Raw genomic sequence first — 22,465 nt, forward strand, 5'->3', positions numbered from 1 at the left:
TTCAATAACGCAATTGTATCAATTATCCGTGTTTCTAATAAGCAGCTTCTATTGTATTATAGAAAAAAAAATGTAGGTATTGTGTAAAAAAAAATTAATAAATGGTTTCAACATACTTGGTAAACTATTAAATTTATAATTTTAATACGTTATGTCGTCTATATTTGTTCAAGTGATAACTGGCCTTACATATAGTTTCGATAAAACATGCCTAATATTTGAGATGAATGTATTTACTCAGCAGCTAGTCAGCGAACACCAATCGCTAAATATTATGTTTTGAATAAAATCATAATTCTCTTATTCTTGATCGTCGAAAATCTTTATTATCCGTTCTTAAGTAATAATTGAAAACATTTTCTGTGTATTTAAAACAATATGATTTTATCCACAAATATTATAATGAGACTTTCTTTAATAGTCTTAATCATTTTTAAAGATATCCGTTCAGGTAATATATAAATATTTATATATTTTTTTAAAGATTTATTTTAGTTTACGCATTAATAATAAGTTATATTCTACGTACCAAATTTTAATTAAAACATAATTAAGCTTTTTTGTAAATGTTATACATTTTATGCATTTTAAATCACTTAATAATATTACACATTTTCTATAATATTTAAGGAATAAAATAATAAAATTTTTTCTTTTTATTTGATTTATTATAGTTAAGTAAAACTACTACATTAGTTTTTATAAAGGTTAAACTATGTGGTAGATATAATTATAAGTATGTTAATATTGTGCTTATATAAATGATAAATTAATATTATTTGGATGATTATTAATAATTGGAATAAGGTATTTTCATGGCATATGCAATTTCGTAATATTATTTGTTAAACGTATAATTTAATGCCTTATTATAAAATTGACTTGAAAATTATGAAAATTGCATTGACCCTGAAAAACACAGTCATATGCTATACGTATTTCCTTGTTTACGATAGTCATAATTCTTGGTGTACTTTGTAATTGTTTAAAATGTTATAAGTATTAGATTGTATCGTTGTATCGTTGTTGTTGTTCATTGTTTTATACAAATAAATATAAATCAACCCTAATCTAAACTCAGATCTTCAGTTTTTCAGAAGTAGAAATATCATTTTTTTTAAAAATAGTTAAAACTTAAATAGGAAATAAATGCATATTAGAATACTTTTAATTTTAAAAACTATGCAACTGCAGTTTATTCGACTTCGAGAGTGCATTATAATTTTTTTAATATTTATGTAGGTGCGTAAAATTAGTTATAATGCAGGCACATGATAGATATTATCGCCTCCCTCCCCCGACAGATCGTATTATTATAACCACAAATAAAATATACAGTAAATACCATTTTATTGTACATTATTTAAGTCCCAATAATTTCGAAGATAGTTAATCCCCCTTCCCAAAATAAAATAAGCACTTATTAACGTGCCTGTCCACAAAAGAGAAAACAGTGTATATGTTTGTTATAGTGTGTATGTTTATTACTATTTTATATATAAAAAAGCAATGTATTATTTATTAATATGTAAAATACGTTGGCATATGAAATAATATGTTTAATTTCATGTTCATTATTACTATTGTTTTAAAAATACAATCATAATTATATACAGGTAATAAATAATTAGATGTAATAGACGTAGATAATAGTACGAGTATATTGTGTTTCCTATAGTCAATATAATTTGACTATATGCCTACAACATATATACTCGTATTAAACACCATTATAACTCAACAACTATTGTTTAATGAATTATAATTTTTGCTATAGGGAATAGTAATGAAGATCCACAAATCACGATATGTAAGATGAAAAAAAACCATAATACTATGCTAAATTTAGTATTTCTTAACAGAAAAATATATATTTAATTTAAAAAATGTATATTGATATTTACTGTATGATTAATAATTAGTTAACAATGAATGTTACATTTTAAAAATCAATAAATATTTGTTTAGTAAACATTATTTACACATAATCAAGTATCTAGAATTTCAACTAGGGATTGTATCAAAATTGGTTATTTGTATGTATTAATATTACAGCCCCGCACTATCTAAAATATATTTATAAAGCTGATCCAAAAAAACTGATCTAAACCCGTTCAAAGTGAGAAACTATGTTTTATAAAAAAAATTCTCTAAATATTTTAACTGAACTAACTCCAACTCGTATTACAAGTGGGTAAGTGGGTTACCATGTAGTCAATCTAAGATAAATAGAAGTTATTAGAAAACTACTACATTTAATAACTCAAAAAGTATCAGAAGTTTCTTGGATTTTTTTCTTATTGATAACATAAAAATACTAGTAAATTTAAGAAGAGTTAACAACTCATGTTAATTTGAAGTATCAATGTATTTTAAGTAAGAGTGACCTAAGTGTTACCGAAGAACATAAAATATTACACAGATAGTATTCTCGAATCATATACTCGTAATATTATGTTATTTCGTTTTATAAAATATTGATAATCTTAGTGAAATCACTAACACATAATTAATAAAACAAATGATTTTGTAACTGAAATCTCATAAGTTAATTCAATTAAATTACTTGATAATAATATTATAGATATTTACGAATATTTTGTTTTATTTTTATTTAATACAGATGATCCCAAGATAAAATGTAAGCATAAAGTTTTTATTTCATAAAGTAAATAGTCTACTGAGCAAATAAGTATAGTATAATAAAATAGTCGTATAAGTTATAATATAGTATTTAGTATAGTTTTATGTAACGATTCATTAATTTAATCATTACTAGGGTTCGGAACTTTATGAATTTGCATATTGTTTAGTAATGATTGCAGAATAGTCTAAGTAAGATATAAATATGTTTCAATTCATAACGCGTATATAGTGTTGTTGTTGTCAAAAAATACTAATTAAAAAAAAATATCTAAATTTAAATAAATAAATCAAAATTTTTAATTGTCATTCAAAAAATATTCAGTTGCATATTTTTGGGTATATTTCGATTATTTTAAGTGCATATTTATATGCATATTTCCATAAATTGTTTTACAATAAGTCCCGAACCCTAATTATTACTAATGAGTCTTCATTTTATATACACTTAATCCAAGAAAATAATTGTTAGATTCCTAAAATTATTAAGTTCAGAGAAGCGGTAACTTAGTATTTTTTCTTATATGATTTTGCAAGGTAAACATATTTTTATTTTTTTATTTTCCCTAAAGACTCTCTCACACTATGACTTAAGTCTCGTCCAGACCAAAGAAAAATCTATCGGAAAACATGTTTTTAACTTAGTTGTTTACAAACATTTAACTATGTTTTTAAAATATTGTCGGTGATATTAACTTACGAGATAACTTTGCCACATTTGTCGACAACAATGTTTCTTGGTCTAAATAGATTTGAAAGAACAAATAAAAAATGTAGGACACAAATGTAAACTGTTACAACACTTTAAAAAAACATTAGTACAAAAACATTTTTCTGAATATATTATACAGTCGAGTTACGATAACTCAAACCTCGATAACTCGAAAAACTTGACAACTCAAATTGTATTTTATTCCTCCAGAAAATTCTTCTCCTATAATTTAATTAGATACCTTGAATAATACATATCTTTAAGTGAATTTTTATCCTTCTTCAACTTCGAGTTATCTCGATTCGACTGTATGATAATCAATCAAATATTTGTAATTTTTTAAAAAAAAAACTTTTAAATAACAACAAATAAAATACTGTAGCAGACATTTACAAAGTCATAGACGAATACAAAAATTTCCTTAGAAATTCAGAACATTCAAAATATAAGGATAAATTGATGAGAGGCCATAAATCCAAACGCATTTTCTTCAATCTTTCTTACTCTCAATAATCTGTAGTTATTAAATCAATGTACCATAAATCTTCATCTTTATAGCATTAAAAAAAATTTTCATTGGACATTGGCCATAGATTGAACCTCAGAATCTAGTTCGAACAGTGACGGATTTAACGAGAAAAAAATAGAAATTTGCTGCCTGGGCCCCTACCCGTAAAGACCCCCGGGTCCCAGACCCAGTCTTCAGTTCACTAATTTTCATTTCAACATAAAAATTAAAATAGAACAGAAATGGGCCACGATTTTGAATATTCTTTTCGATACTGTAAAAACGTTGTCTGGTTTAGGCAGACTGTTTTTACTGTAATTGGTGGATTCTCATCCTTATCATTATCCTCATTAACACCAAAAATCAAAATATTCTTTGACTTTTCCGTGCACTCTTGAATTTCACGAAATAACTTTACTTCTGAATCAATAGTCGTTACTTTAGTAGATTGGTCAAGAGAATCAACAACACGTTTACGTAACGTAACAAGTTCATCTTTAAGAGTTCTGTTTTCTTCCCTCAAATTAGCAATATCGGACATAAGGTTTTCAAGTTTGTAAAAATAGTAAAAAGTTCTTAAAATAACGATTTTATTAACAACAATCCACTGAATAACTTAAAATTTATCATTGATAGACAGTTTTACAGAGTTTAGCAGTATTTTTAGATAATTTCTTACACTCCCTGTTAGTACGGCAAGTGCTCAGTGAGTAATGAGTTCTTTAAAAAGAATAAAAAAAAAAAACATCGTTGTGCCACTTTAAGTGGAAAAACCTTAAATTAATTCAGTATATTTTTATCGAAATATCAGTGGCAAATAAAATAAATCTAGACACAACTATTGAAATATTTGCTGAAGACAGAAGACAATGTACAATTATTTGAATTACCGAATTACATTAGTAAGATACTTTGTGTTAAACAATATAAATTTTTTTTGTATAAATTTAATGACAATTTTGATAAGGTTATTTAGAAATAATATATCCAGTTTGGACGATTTAAATAAATGTTTATATGTATATATATATATATATATATATATATATTTTGTTTCAACATCTATCTAGTTTTATAGTATTTTAAGAGGGAAGTCACGAATTAATATTTATGACGATTCATAATTCTTTATATCGTATGTCGTATGGGTTTTTTTCCTTAAATCCGCCACCGAATTCGAATAAGGGTGTTTGCTGAAAATCGAGTGTTCTTGACTTGAGGCACATTATCTACACTATTATTCAGACCAATCGGGAAGTATACTATAATGCAATATATAATTTCTTCCCATAAGCGTTGCGCAAAATTGATTTGTTTATTGATCTACTCCTATATAATTTTTAAGAAAAAACATATATTATTTCGGTTTTTTTTTTTTAAATTTTTAGATTGTTTAGGTAAGTACATTTTCATAAATGTTTTTTATTATTTCATTTAAAAGTTAATACCAGTAGGTCTTAACAACGATAAGAACAATATTGTTTGTAATAGATATTAGCATAATATACTACATGTAAAAAATATAAATTATGATTTAAGGATGTAGGTACTTAAATTATATTACATTAACCGGAGCATCCGAGTTGGGTCCCAAGTATTAGGGACTAATCGCATGTAGTGTACTAGTTGGGTCCCAGATTTTTATAGGTACAACACTAGTTGGGCCCTGAATTATTTTAGGTATTACACTAGTTTCTAAATATTTTTTGATAAGTACTACATTATACAAACATTTTCCTTCATTTTAACAGACTTAGAACTGTCTATGATCTATTTAGATAATAGGTATGATTAAAAATGTGTTTTTTTTTTTTAGTTTCTTTTTCATTAAAATATAAATTATTAGAATTGTGTTAGTAATAATATTAAAAATGTTAAAACCATTATATAATATAAATAAAAATTAAATAATATTTTTTAAAAATTACTTTTATGTTGGTAAAAAAGTATACGGCATTAATTTTACAAATCTAATCGATTTATTGTTCCTGCAATTTTTTTAGTTATATTTTCAGCTATGAATTTTTATTTTTGTAAAATTCTGAACCAACTAATGTAGTACCTAAAAAAATCTGGGAGCCAACTAATGTAGTATCTATAAAAATCAGGAACCCAACTAGTGTAATATCTAAAATAGTTCGGGACCCAATTATAAATAGTAATTTAGTAGTAATTTTAAATTTGGGACCCAATTCGGATGCAGCCAAATTAACATTGATTTTATTAGATTATAATGTAATTTAATTGTAAATCGAAAATATATAATTGTAACGGTTATTCAATAATAATTGGAACTCGATAAAAATATAAAGTCGAAGAGATAGTTATCCGAGTAAAGCGTGGAATTTTTTTTTTTCTCTTATTGTTACTTATATACAGGGGCGGATCTAGGAGTGGGTTCAGGAGGTCAGCTGACCCACAGTTAATAGTTGTTGATAAAATTGGCCTCTTGAAGACTTCTCATATTTTTTAAGTGAATTGGCTGAAGTTTATACCATACTGGGCCGAATACCCCAGTTTCCACCCCTTCCCCTAAATAACGTCACTTGTTTAATTGTGTAGTACAGTAAATCACTTTTATGCTGCACCTCATGTAAGACTCCACAAAATATAATAAATGTTTATTTTTTCAATGATAACTATGAATAAACTTGAAAACTCATATATTGCCATAGTGTGTTTTTTTATAACAAAGTATATACTTATAATTCAGTTTCAGACCTTATAAGTGGCCTGAAATAGCCTGACTCACAGTTCTCCAACTGTGTATCCGCTCCTGCTTACATATTTATTTATCAATATGCATAGGGGCTCAAAATTATTTTGTCCTCCAATATATTAACCTTTAATATAACCCTGCCATAATGTATATAATGAATGTTAATTTTTATTAATTTCAAATCATTCGTATTTACTGTAGGTGTATCACAATTTTTCAACTAGGATCTAATGAGCTTCGAAAGTTGTGTAGAAAAATTTTCATGTGTTTTCTTTTAACCCAGTTATTAATGTTTGCCTATCCAGAACCTTGCTACTATATTTTTTGTGATTATGCTCACATTTATATATTTTTATTACGTCTAAAGTGGACGATAATTTTAAAAAAAACGTAAAATAAAAAAATAAATAAATAAATAACACTTTCAACGTTGGACATCATCTACAAACATTTTGTGGAAACAAAATTTGAATTCGTCCTCAATGTTAATTTTTTCCTCTTCTTTGTTTGACATTAAATCCATACTTCTATATATCTCATGATGATCATGCCAGGAGCATTTTTTTTTATAAATATATTTATATAATTTCTTAACAGGATTATTAAAAGAAGCTCAATTCTCCTTAAGTAAGTAGTAAAATTATAATTTTCAATTTTTTTTATAACACATATACCTATAAATTATATATATTTAACTATAGATGAAACAGGGTTAATTAATTATTGTTATGCAAAGTACTTGAAAGGTGAGTAAAATTAATTAATGTTTTCTTTTAAGATCAAATTATTAAATGATTATTTTTGCTTGTTGTTATTTCTCTAAATTATTAAAAATGCATTAATAAAATAAATTGGCGTAGGTATAAATATGAAGTACACTTCCTTTTTGGTCACCATTGTAGTCACTTTTTTTTTAATGTATCTTATTTTTTGTACTTGGATGGACTTAAATAACAATATAATATTTATATGTTAAACATTCTTTTTTTTTTGGTTTTTCGAGAGTATTGAAATTTATAATCCTCTTAATTATATACATTTATCTCATGTTATTTATTATATATAATTTTTCGCGTTTTCTTACTAAGAAAAATTATATTTGTATAATTTACATTGTATAAAATATAGTGTAAATAAACTTAATTGGTTAGAATTACAAATATATGCACTCTCTCCGTTGTTCTTTTATCTAATATTGGAAAAAATGGTTAATAAGAATGTATTTGAAGGCCTTGTACTAGGTTCATCTAAGAGACCCAAATACTTCCTAAAGAGTTTTAGGACTTGGATCAAATTAATTCGGGAATTCCTTAATCATCACAATAATAAACGATGATGATAAAAAAATACACTCCAAGTTTGCAAAATGTTGGTTAGTATAGTTTTCCAAATCTCAACCAATTAAGGTCATTTAAATGCATCGATACAATGAATTACATTTTTAACTTTATAGCCTGTCGTTGATTACTCGACGGTGCCACAATAATGTTAAATTATTAAGTATTTAGAGTGGGACAAATTCAATGAATATACTTGTAAAGAATACTTTTTACGGTATTGTTGGTAATTTATTTTAATACTTTACCAACAATACCGTAAAAAGTATTCTTTACAAGTATATTCATTAATTCACTTCATTAATTTTTCTATTTATTTTAATACTTAGAAAAATTAATGAAGTGACAATTATGACGATGACCAATATAATATAATATTCTCTCCGTACTGAATGACTGGATTGTACCGATCCGGAGCCCTTATATATGTTGGTGGATGGCCTTCTATAGCTAACCCCGTGCAAGTGTGACTTTCATGCATTTTTAGCTCTATTTTTATTACTTATTTTATAGTTAAATGTGAATATTAATGTGATTATAGTTAACAAATTAGTAGAAAATACGTTCGCACGTGTACAAGATAGTTTCATGAGAATTTATACTATATAAACTTAGTTTATAACAATATATAAGTTATTATCGTTTTAATTATGTGAAGCTCTACAAATATTTATTCTCATGCTCATTATTATTTTTATTAGTAATGTATGAAACATTACACATCATCAGATTTTTGCGTGTTATATTATTCTTTTTTATATTAATATATGTGGCATATTACAACTTCTCAACAATGTATTATCAATTACCACATTTAGTACAAATTTAATTTATTCCTAGATTATTTTTAAATAGTCATAGAAGATATGAACTTGGATGTTGTCGCGTCGATACTTGCGATAAAGAATATTTATGTAAATTTACATAAAATTATTTCATTCTTCACATTCTGGCAATAACCATTCTATACTACTGTTATACACTTTTAGAAAAAGTTAATTTTATATAGTTAAATGTATTAATATTTCATAGAGCAATACTTTAGATTTTGCTAGATTGGGGCCTGGGACAAAATGGTTAGCCGTTGCTCCCCCCCTCTTGCGACAGCACTGAATAAAACTTCTGAATATAGCCAGCTGGACAAGATAACTAAAAAAAAGTATCTAAATACAATATACAAGGTACATCTATAGTTCGTATCTAAATACAAGATACAAGATACTTCGATATTTTTAAAGATACTTGATACAAGATACAAGATACTTTATACATTTATTAATATTTATTTATTTGTTAATTCATTTACATTGGGTACAATAAAAAAGAATTTAAATATATTTATAAATTACTATGTTTATTTATTAACTATTAAATGTTTAAATTTAAAAAAAATGATATGTAGTATTATAGTAATAGTTTTTTATTTGTTATATCCCATGTTTTAAAATAAATTCCTGGTTACCTTTTAAAGAGACTTATTTCAATTAATAATTATAAATAATTATATATATATATATAATTAATAAATAATAATAATAAATTATTTCAATTTTAAATTCACAATTATTATTTCATCAAAATTTAATATTGTATAGAATGTTTTATCTTAAGATTTTGGAATATTAATAATTACATTATTATCCATGTTTTTAGTAATAGATACTTAAAATCAGACGACATTACACATACACCGTGTAGACAGAAAATATGAACCGATCACCGCACAATCACACAGTTAAAAATAAATGTTTAGCGCGATAAAATTAAGAAAACATTCTGCCGATAAACTGGATTTATGTAACTTACTGATTACAAAATTTGCTCATAATAAAAATTATATTTAACTTTATTTAAATTTTATTTAACTTTTATTATGAGCAAATATTGTATATATTATTCATTTATCGAGTGACTGCCTTCGACGTAAAAAATTTTAATCTAAATTATTTATAATTATTATTACATAGCAATAGATCGCATCTAGTATCTTTAATCATAAAAAGATACTAGATACAAGTTAAAAGAGTATTTAAATCCACGATACCAGATACATTAAAATAATGTATCTCGTTACAAGATACAATTGTATCTCAGATACGTATCTTAAATACTAGTATCTAAGATACTGCCCAGCCCTGAATATTGCATACATACAACCCGTATATGACTCGTGCTCTAAATATTATTTTATTTTATAATTAATTATTTTTACATGAAATTAATAATCATATTTATTAAATTACAGAATCAGAGGGTAAGCCACCTCATTATAAATTAAATTAAATCTATAGAATTTCGAGTAATGAAATTCTAGATGGTAAATATGCATTTTTCATTTATTTAAATTACACACAACATACGTACATAGTCGAATAGTGAGTATATGAATTATAGAATACGAGTAATAAATATCTGAAATTTTCTTAAACCTTTTTAGAATTTTTTAATTTAAACACGTATTTTAGATTTCACGAATATTTGATGGTATATTTTTACTGACTTGTGCCCCATACTGTACATTCATTATTTATTTCGAAGTAGAGTACAAAATATAATATTTAAAAGGCGAAAATAGTATTTAAAAAATATTCTTAATTAAAATTATTTTCAAGTTGGATATATTGCCACAATATGAACAATTCTAAAAAGAAAATATAATATGCGATATGTAATTTAGAAGTTCTGTGCAAAATCTAAAATGTTTTAATAATGATCTTATATAACAAAAAATTGTTTTTAAATGTTTAGAAATCAGAAAACAACCAATCAAGTTTTCTGGTAAGTCTTAATTTTAAGTTATGTCGAAACTAAATAATTTTTTATTTTCGTACAATATATGAGTATATTTAATTATTGAAATACGTTATAGTTAAGTAGTTAAGCAGGGGCATCATTTGGGGGAGGGCAGACTATGGCAAATGCCCCACTCTAAAAAATTTTAAAAATTCGGCAATTCTTTGTCCGATGATCAAATGCTAAAATCGGTAAATAGTAAATTTTCATTTACTATTTTGTACTCTGAAATAAGATAATATTCTCTTTTAAATATACATTCACGGTTTATTAAAAGTTGGGAAACACTGATTCCTCCTCGGTTTATGAGAATTGTTATTATACGAACATTATAAAATTTATTTTTTCTATATGATATATTTCTATATATGATCCTTATAAAACAGTTTTCGTGATATAAATACTATAAAAATGGGTCTAGTTCATTTTGATGATATCCTCACGCCGCCGGATTATTTGCTGCGACCATTTCGCCGCGATCGTTTTTCTCCGCTATCCTATTTTTTCCGTATAACTTCAATAAAAAAATATTAGTGAATATGTGAAAAACATTGTATCAAATTTTCAAAATTTTATGGCCAACAAAAATTATTTTATTGACGTTATACGAAAAAAAATAGGATAGTGGAGATAAACGATCGCGGCGAAATGAACGGTAGCGAAACGGTTGCAGCGAAATGAATGGTGGCGAATAGTCCAGCGGTGAAAAGAAATTTAATCAGTAGCCTCACCCTTTCAAAAGTTGAAATAACGCTCATGTAGTTAAGTAATAGCTCTTGGAACTACTTTTAATGTTTACTACTTAGCTTTATAAAAAAATTAACATTAATTTTTATATAACTCTAAAAATATTTGAAATGTTAGAAAAAAATTTTCAAATAATAAAATTATTCAAAAATTATACATTTCAAAATATTACAGAAATGGCAAGCAAATACTACAACTATCTTACAAATCAAATACAACTCAGTAAGTACTAATACTGCGAATAATAATTTATAAGTGACGGTATACATATTACAATAATTATAATTAATCATAATTTTATTGACTTTGTATATACCTGACGATAAATTTTATTTATAAACAGATCGTAATTTACAAGTATAATAATACTCTAAGCTAAGCTTTTATTCATTTATTAATTTGTTTATTTCTATGTACAAACTATTTTTTGTTTATACATAAAATTTTGATGTTGAATTAAAATTCAGATTTTGCTAACAAGAAATTATTGGACTGTATTGAAATGTTAATTATATACGAAAAGAAAGATTAAAATAGTGTACTCGTATGCTTATGTACTAGAGGGCCAAGGGGATGAATATGTATATATGGATATTTCTGAAATCGTTGAGGAAACTAGTATACGCGTACTCTTTGCTGGAGTGGCCAAATGAAGAATCATTTGAATTTTTTTTCTATCTTAAAAACTTGGGTTCAATCTAGTTATCTTTAGAACATTATTTCGAATCTAAAAATTAATACTTGCAAGAGATTTGTTGCAAATTTCTCATATATATATATATATATATATATCAATATATGACATCGATTTTGGGCTTGTCGGGCGTTTTTCACGCTCGAGTCACCAGGATCAATAGATGTGGTGTGACATATCAATTTGTATGAGAACTCTGCAAGATAAATAAAGGTGACATTTATTTGTTATTATTTCATATATCTGATTAATTAAAATAGTTTTCATTGAATTTAAAATATATTTTGTTTGATTATGATCATTTTACAATAAAAATCGTGTTAATTGTATAGTAAAATAAAGCATCTCTATGCTAGACACCATGGAAGATACCATAAAATAAGATACATTTTTACAATGATAATTATAAATAAACTTAGAAAATAAATATTATATGATCATATTGTTATAATACATTGTTATAACTTACAAGGAATACATTTATAATCCATTTTTAGCTCTAATAAGTGGTATCTTGAAATAGCTTAAAACACAGTTCTCTAACTGTTGATCCGTCTTTAGTTGGGCCCTTATTTAAGAATAAATCTTAGGGCCCTCGAGAATTTCCGGGTATCCGGATGGACCAGACCGACACTGACAAAACTCTAATACCATGTTGATTGATTATTTTGAACTTAATTCAATTTAAAGAATTCATTACTTAATTTTGTTCACACAATTTACTTGATAATTTTAAAGTAGTATTAATGGTTCTGCCGAGTGTTATAAGCATTAAAGACAATTAAATTTTTGATTTCAGGTACTTTCAAGGGTACAAAATATTTCTGTGAAGGTTTGTAATAAAATATACTTTTATAAATTACTTTACCTCTGCAGTTTTGCAACACGTTTAACTCTCGTAGTTTGTGAAAAAGATTGATTTCAAATATTTCTGTTTTAGTATATATAAAAAGATACATGGACTCCTCGATAAAAGGTAAGTTTTATTTACAAATAAAGAAGGAATGAAATAGTGATAGGGATGTTAATAGGCAATTGAAGACCTTTTATGTTACTCATGAAGTATTAGCCAATTTGCTAATCTATAATAAGTGTATATTTCAGACCTTCTATTCCACGGGTTATCATCAACTTTCAAAGGGGTACCTATGCTATAGAATTAAAAAATGAAGGGGAGTAAAATATCGTTTTTAAATTGTTTTGATATTAGATAGATACTTACAAATACATAAAACCTTAAAAAAAAAAAATTTGGTTAATTCTTCATAAAAATATAATTGACATTTAGTAATATTATTAATAATACTCCATTCCGAACTTAAGTTATCTTTCATCGTACTAAAAGAGAGCTTCATGATTGCCATTGAAACTGGGATACACATTAAGCATTCAGACAGTTTTTCAAATTTGCATACCTAATATTTGTTTTATAAATATATGACACTCATTTTTTACGATTTCTCCCACCAAACTATTTGGAATATACATAAATTAATTTAAGTCTATTCAAACATTGGTTAGTTCAATATTACGGAAGTATAAACAAATTTTCAATGTCTTCTGCAGTGATTGTATTTAAAGATTTAAATGATTCAAATAAAGCACTTAATTTAATTATTTTCAGTGATTTTTCATTAAATACGATTGTATTTGTTCCATCATTATATCAACAATTTTTTTTGCTTCTTTCAGAGTTTATTTTATTTTAATTTTCTAGTATTTGTCGTAAATTGCACACAATTTGTATTTTAATTTCTCGAAATTTTATTTTAATTTTAGATTGTAAAGGTGAGTTTACTGTTTTAATATTTATATGAGTATAAGTTTTTGTTTCAATTAATAATTTAAAATTTAAGCGCGAAATATATTAAAATAATTGAAATACTAAAATATGTAATTGTTATAAAAAAATATTAATTAAAAACCACTTATAATTATAATTTTAATCCAATTATAAATGAAGTCGACGAATAGTTGTTGGAAGACAATACGCACTGATGTAACCAACTTATCCACCCAAAAGCAACAATAAATTATCACAATAAATCAACGCCACTTGACAATGTCACCACACTAATCCATGGGTGCCCTAAAAAGACAATCAAACTATACACAATAATGCACAACAGTCGTGTAATCATCAAAACAAAAACACTACGCTAATAACAACTTCTGTGGTTGACTGTTAACGGATGTAAACGCTTGATCGTCGATTGCAAATCAACTTTACCATTTCTGAGCATTTAATATTGTAACGAGCGCGAGTTATATTACATACAGAAAAAAATGATTCGATAATTTTGGACCGCGAGCTTATGTAGATTGTTTATCATGAAGCTAAAAAGAAAAAAATTCATAACGATTTCGACTTAAAATCTTCATAGCTTAAGTAAGTGTTTCGAAATATATTTTTAATGTTTGAATTGCTTTACAGAATCACTAAATAAATATTATATAGAAAATGGTAAGTAATTGATTCGTAGCCAATTAATTTATATTACATATCAGTACATAATATAACCAGGAACGTATTCACATGTTTACCGTCTGAAGACCTATGAAAAATCGCTATTCTGAATGATTAAAACATAATGATACTTAAAATCTGAAATGAAATTTCTAAATCAGTGATAAAAATTCCTAGTATTTGATATAATTTCATTTTTAATAGATTTTTCATATAAAGATCTGTGAAACGACAGTCAATATAATATTCATAGAACTATTGGAAAATAAGTGTTATTAATATTTAATTATTACTTGCGTAATAAAATAAAATATCCTCTTATGAGATAGATACATTTTTCACACATTGAAGATATGAACTCTTAAAATAAGAGTGCCCATAAGTTAACCTTTTGTTAAGTCCTTCAGTACCTACAAGTAAATATGTCACTGATTATAACATATAGAAAAATTTAAGCCAGTATCGAATGCCTTTCATAAGTACTCAATGAGTACTACTAGTTATAATTTAAAAGGGATAATTTACCAGTTACATATCATATAAATAATATTTATATAATTTTATATAAATAATCGTTCGTGTCAGATAAATGATATCATAGAAAAATTTAAATTGTACTGTATAGCAATCTAACACTTATATAACCTATAAGCAAACAAATTATAACACTATATTTTATTTTTAGATGAAACGGCTTTAAACAATTTCTGTGTAACACATCAGCTTCTATGTAAGAAACATTTTGAATATTATACTAGGGGCCGCCCTTAAGGGGAAGGCAAACGGAGCCTATGTCCCAGGTATCACACTTCGTAGGGCCCGCATGCCACTAATTGTTTATCTACATTACATTAGAAATGATTTAAAAAATAAATAATATGATTATTTAGAATACTCCAAATGGACTCGATAAATATTATAGATACTCGTATATAATTTGTCTACAAACACAGTAGTGTTTTGCTCGGCCAGTAATTTTAGAGACAGGATCAAACTAAAAATTAAAAATAGTATACTAGAGTGGACCAAGACAAGACCTCCGGTCTGTTCTAATAAATTTCGGACTGTAATAGTTTAACCTAACCATACCAAAAATATAATTTGATAGAGTGACAAACAATTTGAACAAAAAATATTTCGAACAGTGAAAGCTATGTATCATACCACATAAATGGTAGTACAGATTTAAGCTGTTTTTAACTGTAAAGCAAAATTAAATACAAATTTATTCAATATAAAACATTTACAACTATTGTTTAGCTTTCTGTGCCGCAAATTCTTTAATAATATTATTCCAACCTATACTTTTTAGGAAAATATTTACAATAGATATTAGAAATAACTATGTTTGCAACTGATCCCCCCTCCATACAAAAGTTATATATACGCCACTGTACCAGTACTGGCAAACATTAAACTTCCAAATATAAGAAGAAAAGAAGCGCTTGTAAAACTGTTGAGAAAACTGAAGACTTAAAACGATCTCTCTTGTATCAGATGCTACTTCGAACTCCGGAAAAAAAGATTAAAATCTAGAAGCCCACCTGATAAGACTACCAGGAAACTGATCAGTTCAAGATATAATAGTGCTGCAGATTGGCGTCAAAAGTGGGCTAGCTTCTCTGCACAAAATCGGCAACTAATACCTGACCCTAATAAAGGAGTCCTAGGGATTCATCTTCCTCGTAGCACCTGGTCTATATTAAACAGGCTTCGAACCGATCATGGCCAATGTGGCACTCTTTTATACAAATGGGGGTTCCAAGATAGCCCAGCCTGCAATTTTGGTAACGGGGATTAAACCATGAACCACATCATGATGGAGTGACAGAAAAGAAAATTAAATCAAGGGTTTGAAGGCTTACATGCGGCAACTCCAAAAGCATTAAATTGGTTTATAAACCTTGACATATACCTATGTAGATCTTAAGGACGCTTATATCCTATATTTGTGATTTTCTCACTTCCTTTATTTTTAAGTATAATTCTATTTAAGTTAAACCACTATTTTATATTTTATGTTCCAGTTATTAATACTATTATCTTGTAATTTTATGCTTTGTTATAATATTGTTAGAAAAGTTGACTTGTGTAAAGCCATACAAAATAAATAAATGAAACCGTAACATATATGACGAAGATACCTAATAAAATCGATGTAATATTATGGCCGTTCATCTCTCCGTATTCGTTTTATCATTATTATCATTATTCAAGGCTGTACGACAAAATCCGATACGATAAAAGTTTATTATTATTTTCTACACTGAATATCGGCTATAATTGATTACAATAATTGATTCCCACCTCATCCATATTATATCATGAGTGTAACGGTGGTCATCATAATATTCAAAATTTTGTTCTTCTTTCTACCGTTGTAGGAGCATGATGTGTAGCTAAAGCGAACTTTTATCGATGCTTCTAGAGGAATTGAATACATTATATGTATTCCAAGAATAAATAAACAAAATAAATTTATAGTATAATATGTAATGTAGATAACATTTAAATTATGGGGCTCCACCAAGATTTTTCCCCCTACACCTTAAAATTTTAAGGGCAGTTCTGATTATACTTGTTCACTTTCCATACTAATATACCATCTACTTGTAATAGGTAATATAAAATATTATTATTATTATTTTAGTACCTTTGAAAGGTAAGTATAAATTTTAGTTGTGTGTTTATAATGTTATAATAATGATAATTCTTAAAAAAAGTAAATTAAAAATTAAATAATTAATTAAGAATTGTAAAATGAAAGCATTGATGAATTTGAATAAATATTTTCCGAGGTTTGAAAAATATACACTGATATATAAATCTGCTAACTTATCAAACGAGTCTTTCGTCTCCAATGTGTTAATGTAGTATTAAACGAATTAATTAATACATTATAATAATAAAATAAATACTTCCATATTATACATTATAATGATTTTTAGTTTTTAATCTTATACTTAGTCATGCAATAACACCTTAAAAAAAAATTTTAGTATAAAAGATATTAGTCCGTATACCACAAAAGGTAAAAAAACTGCTACAATAGACTATTATAATCATTATAATGAAAAAAATGAAAAAAATGAAAGAAATCTAAGATATCCAATTCAGAAACACAAATATATATTTATTAAAAGTATTGTTAATTTTCTAGGAAAGAAAATTATTGAAGATAACAGTAAGCTTTATATTTAATATTTTAATAATATATCTAGTATCCAAAACATCATATTATAGTTTCCATATCTTTTAAAAAATAATTAAAATAATAATAAAAACATTAAAGTTATATTAATTAAAATATAATAATAAATAGGTATAATAAAATATGTTTTTATAGTTTTTATTAAGGAATATCATAAATACCACCTTATTATGGCTTTCTGGTGTAAGTATGTTTAAGTTATTCTGATGACATATTAATATAAACTATATAATTTACTAATTTTTGTGAAAATAACAGTAATAATATAGTGAATGAAATAAAAGTTAAAATCTATATTTACGTTATTACATTATATTTTCATATTTTAGTTCCTTTACTAGATCCACTAGCATGGTGTAGATATGGTTTGTAATAAAAAATAATATACTACTATTGTATCTAATTTATAATATTTCAGTTAACCAGTCTTATAAGCAATATTTTCATTTTGTATTCGGAAAAATAATCGAATAAATAGATAAAAGAGTATCTTAATAGATTTAAATCATTTATTTATATTTTAATAATTTCTATATTGCTATATTTATATATTTTATTCTGATTTTTATCAGTTTTTAAATCATATAAATATTGAATATTTCAGTTAATTTGTTTATTAAATACATCAATTTGTTTTTTTATTGAATATGCATAAATAGTTAATAGATTATTTAAGTATAAAAAAAAATTGTGTTTCATATTAAATTATTTTTCGAATGACAAAATATAATTTTGCAATGAAATAAAATATAAAATATTATTAAAATAGTGTAAAAGACTATTTGTAATTAACTAAATTAAATATCATCATTCCTAATGATATATTACTTATATTTATTCTAGATAAAAATGCCAATGATCTTAGTCATAGTGTTGATTTTCATTCAACATTTGCATCATTAACAGGTAAATCTATAATTAAAGTGTCCTAGAGAATTTTTAATTTTTTATTGGAATACGTTGGTATGTAATAATTTTATTTCTGTACCTACCTCTGTATATCGCTTACTAATAAAAAAACATTTATACATCCCAAGAACACATAAGCGTGCGCACGGGGTAGTCAAGGTAGGCACTTAACTAATGTGTGAACCTTCCATTCCTCACCAAGATATTCAATAGTATCACTATAATAAATAACCATATTATTTTAAACCATTTCGAAACATCTGTAAACGGTAAGTATATGTATAAGAATATTGGAAGAATATAATTATTAAGTTAAATGAAGTTACCCCATCCAAATTTCTTATTAATTAATATTAAATGTTAATGTATTATGCAGAAACTTGGGCTGAAGGGGCCCTTTTTATCAATAATTTTCTGTACAGAAGTCTTAAAAATAATTCAACTAAGATTCATATATATATATATATATATAACATATTATATTATATTTATTCATTACAAGTCACAAAAATGTATTACAATCATGAGTAATTTGAGTATTAGTTTATCAACATTTGTAATAGAAAATCACTGATCAATTTACTCATAAATATACTTTTTTTCCTAGATTTCATTGAAGCGAATTTGTTAATTACTTTATTAAAATCAATTCTACCCGCTCTCTGATTTTCAATTGATAATAATGACCAGCTGCTCAGTCTTTCTTGTACCATTGTGCTTTGCAAATAGTTCTTGATCAATTTCTTTTTTGAAAAATATCGCTCAGCTTTTGCCGTAATCACAGGCAGAGCCGTCGAGAGGGGGAATTGGGACTATTTTGCACCAGACCCTTAACTTTTTGGTGGCCATAACATCCATTGATTGATGTTGTTAATTATGGTAGAGTAAGCTAAGTTTCAAATTATACATTATTGTTATTAATATTTAACAAAAATTGAGTTACCTATACAAATTAGTCATAAACAATTTTTTTTTTTTTTGCGTAACAGCGTTTACACAAAAAGTACTTATAAATTATAATTAATGATAATCTCTAGAATTTCAGTGTGCAATGACTAAAATAGATATTTCATTAAGAATAATAATTGTTGATTATCAGTGTGACAGTGCAGCACGGCATCATAGTGAACTGGTCGCGATAATCACAGGATTTAAACAAAACATGGTATTTCTCCCATTATAGTATAAAATATTAATTTTGAGTATTGGCTGTTGTTGTTGTTTCACTTTTCGACTGAAGACTAAGCAAAAAGAATCGTATAATTCATAACTAGTAAGTAATAATTTATACAGAACACTATTCCCACCTAATGTATTTATAAAGTTGTATAATCTGTGGTTGTACCTATTTAAAAAACTTAAGAGATAAGAGTTTATTCAATGAAAAAATCGTTACTAAATTATACATTTATAATTGAAGCCATAATTTTTTCCACCAAATTACGTAAAGTTTCTGAATTTTGTTTATGTGTATTCTATATGCGTAGTTAGACTAACCACAATTAAAATATAACTCGGTCGACAGTCATTATTTATTTGTACTTTGTATTACCATATAATATTTTAACGTTTAATCGGAACGTGTTAACAATTTTACACTAATTTATTATCAGAGCGCGTATTTTCGTAAGCTGTGAGAGATACAAAAAAAAAATGCCCAATGATTGAATTAAAAATTAAATACCGTTTCACTCGGTTAAAAATACTCGTTTTTTTTCTGTTCCTTGCCAAGGGGCCCCCTATGTGAGGGGCAACCAGGGCATTGCCTCGGTTGCCCCATAGTAGTTGCGGCTCTGGTATTATGTATAACTACCCTGCCAGTAATGTCTGCGCACGCTTATGCATGAATATAATCCGGTCAGTGCCGGATTAAGGACCGATGCCGCCCTGGAGCAAATAATGTTTGCCCCCTCCCTATCAAAGAAATAAAGTTTAAGTGAAACAAAAAAAAAAAATGGTTTCTATGTATAAATTAAAAAAATAAAATATAGGTACCTAATAGAATAATTAATCTACTTAAACTAAAAAGTATAAATAGGTATATGTTTAATGTCACAGAATAGTTATGGAAAGAATTATTTTAAACTAATGGAAAATACAATTATAATATTAATAAATTGGTTTAAAATATATAGATATAATTAAAGTAATTTTTAATATTACGTCAAATAAAAAAAAAACTCTAACAATATAACTATATATTATATATTATTTTTTTTAATAATATTATTTATTTTTCTTTAAATACATTTTTTTATGGATTTATTAGTTTATTTTAATTTAAGTTTTTATGTTAATTCTTCTCATTTAATTTCCTCAACCATATCAGATTCTATGCATAAAATTGATAAATCGCAATTTTTTTCTTATATTAATGACGATCTTATATCCTTTTTTTGGGGCAATTTTATCTATGCCGCTCCACTAAATTTGCCGCCTTGGAGCAAATGCTCCTTTTACACCTAGATTAATCCGGCTCTGAATCCGGTCACGGTTTACATGGAACTCATTCTGTAAATAATTTTTTAAAATCATTTTCATCGCTCATTACATATACAATAATTGTATAATTGTACATTTGTTGTACTCAAACATTTAAAAAAAAGTTATTGCAGAAAAATGATCTATATCATTATATTGAATATAATCTTATAAACTATTATAAATTATAATTTATATTTTTATGTAATTTTTCAAACATATAATAATTATTTTTCTGTAATTTAGTGCCACCATTTCATGATGATTCTTGATGTATTTGGATCAACCTAAATTATAACTAATAGCAGTTGTTCAAAATAGTTATAATTGAATAAGAATATATATTTAAGTAATAAAATACTATCATTGCTTGATTTTAAAAATAAGATTTTTGATAAATGTTAATCAATTAATTAAATATATTATTAAAAGATTATATTGTAGGAAAATTATAATTTCATGATTATTTAATACACTTATTAAACTTGTTGTTGTATTTTTATCTGGTTGTTATTAAAAATATTGTTAATAAATTATTAACTAAATTTATGATTAAAAACTTGTTTATTTATAGAAATATTAAGCTTCTATCAATAAATAGCATATGAATGTTAAGGGTTGACTTTATAAATTCTTACTTGAACTCCAATATTTTTTCCTCGCATATTTGCTTCATTGACATAATCTTGGCTTTTCATATCTTTAACTTAACTTCATATATTAAGATAATTAAAGTACTTAAGGATCTATTTATTTTGAATTAAACAAATAATAATAGTACCTATTGTGCCCTATACATTAATATTATATTTGAACGTATAAAGATAACTGAACATTAATTTATTTTTTGCGAAATTATTATTTTTCCCAGGTAACGGTTTATCGTCAATAACGATCGATATGGTACCAATTATAAGCGTGTCCAAACCCCACGGCTGGGGAGACCATTTATAAAATTTAAATTTTTACTTACTACAGCGATCTATAATCTATATTTTGGTGAAACCTATTTGCGCCCGAACCCATTTATCCTAGCCCATTTGCGCCCCAAATCATAGCCCATATGCCCCCGATTCAGATAAGGTGAAAATCGTGCAACGTTACCATTTATCGAGTATATTAGCGTGTAACTACAAAATCTAAAATAATATTTGATCGTTTCCCAAGCTAATCGAAACCAATATCCAAATTGATAAAGATAATAATATTTTGTCGTTGTTGTGCCAATCGAAATTGTAAAATCT

At 25.8% G+C, this 22,465-nt stretch overlaps 1 protein-coding gene and 1 long non-coding RNA gene across 2 annotated transcripts; both read left to right on the top strand.

The window, feature by feature from the left end:
- The first annotated feature begins 425 nt into the window (after positions 1–425).
- Positions 426–7,309, top strand: LOC112683430. Its single transcript, XR_003148590.1, has 6 exons — positions 426–451; positions 1,778–1,810; positions 2,624–2,641; positions 5,252–5,260; positions 7,180–7,209; positions 7,284–7,309. It is a non-coding gene; the product is annotated as an uncharacterized LOC112683430 (long non-coding RNA).
- Positions 7,304–21,584, top strand: LOC112683429. Its single transcript, XM_025554477.1, has 15 exons — positions 7,304–7,328; positions 10,165–10,173; positions 10,668–10,697; positions 11,634–11,681; positions 12,953–12,985; positions 13,094–13,129; positions 13,933–13,941; positions 14,588–14,617; positions 15,306–15,350; positions 17,271–17,282; positions 17,781–17,804; positions 17,967–18,014; positions 18,161–18,196; positions 18,675–18,737; positions 21,468–21,584. The coding sequence occupies exons 4-15, from the start codon at positions 11,636–11,638 to the stop codon at positions 21,491–21,493; spliced, it is 408 nt and encodes a 135-aa protein (XP_025410262.1). The 5' UTR covers positions 7,304–7,328; positions 10,165–10,173; positions 10,668–10,697; positions 11,634–11,635; the 3' UTR covers positions 21,494–21,584.
- The last annotated feature ends 881 nt before the right edge of the window (positions 21,585–22,465 follow it).

This window comes from Sipha flava, unplaced genomic scaffold (genome assembly GCF_003268045.1).
Source record: "Sipha flava isolate LNK unplaced genomic scaffold, YSA_version1 225_pilon_pilon, whole genome shotgun sequence".
NCBI classification, from domain to species: domain Eukaryota; kingdom Metazoa; phylum Arthropoda; class Insecta; order Hemiptera; family Aphididae; genus Sipha; species Sipha flava.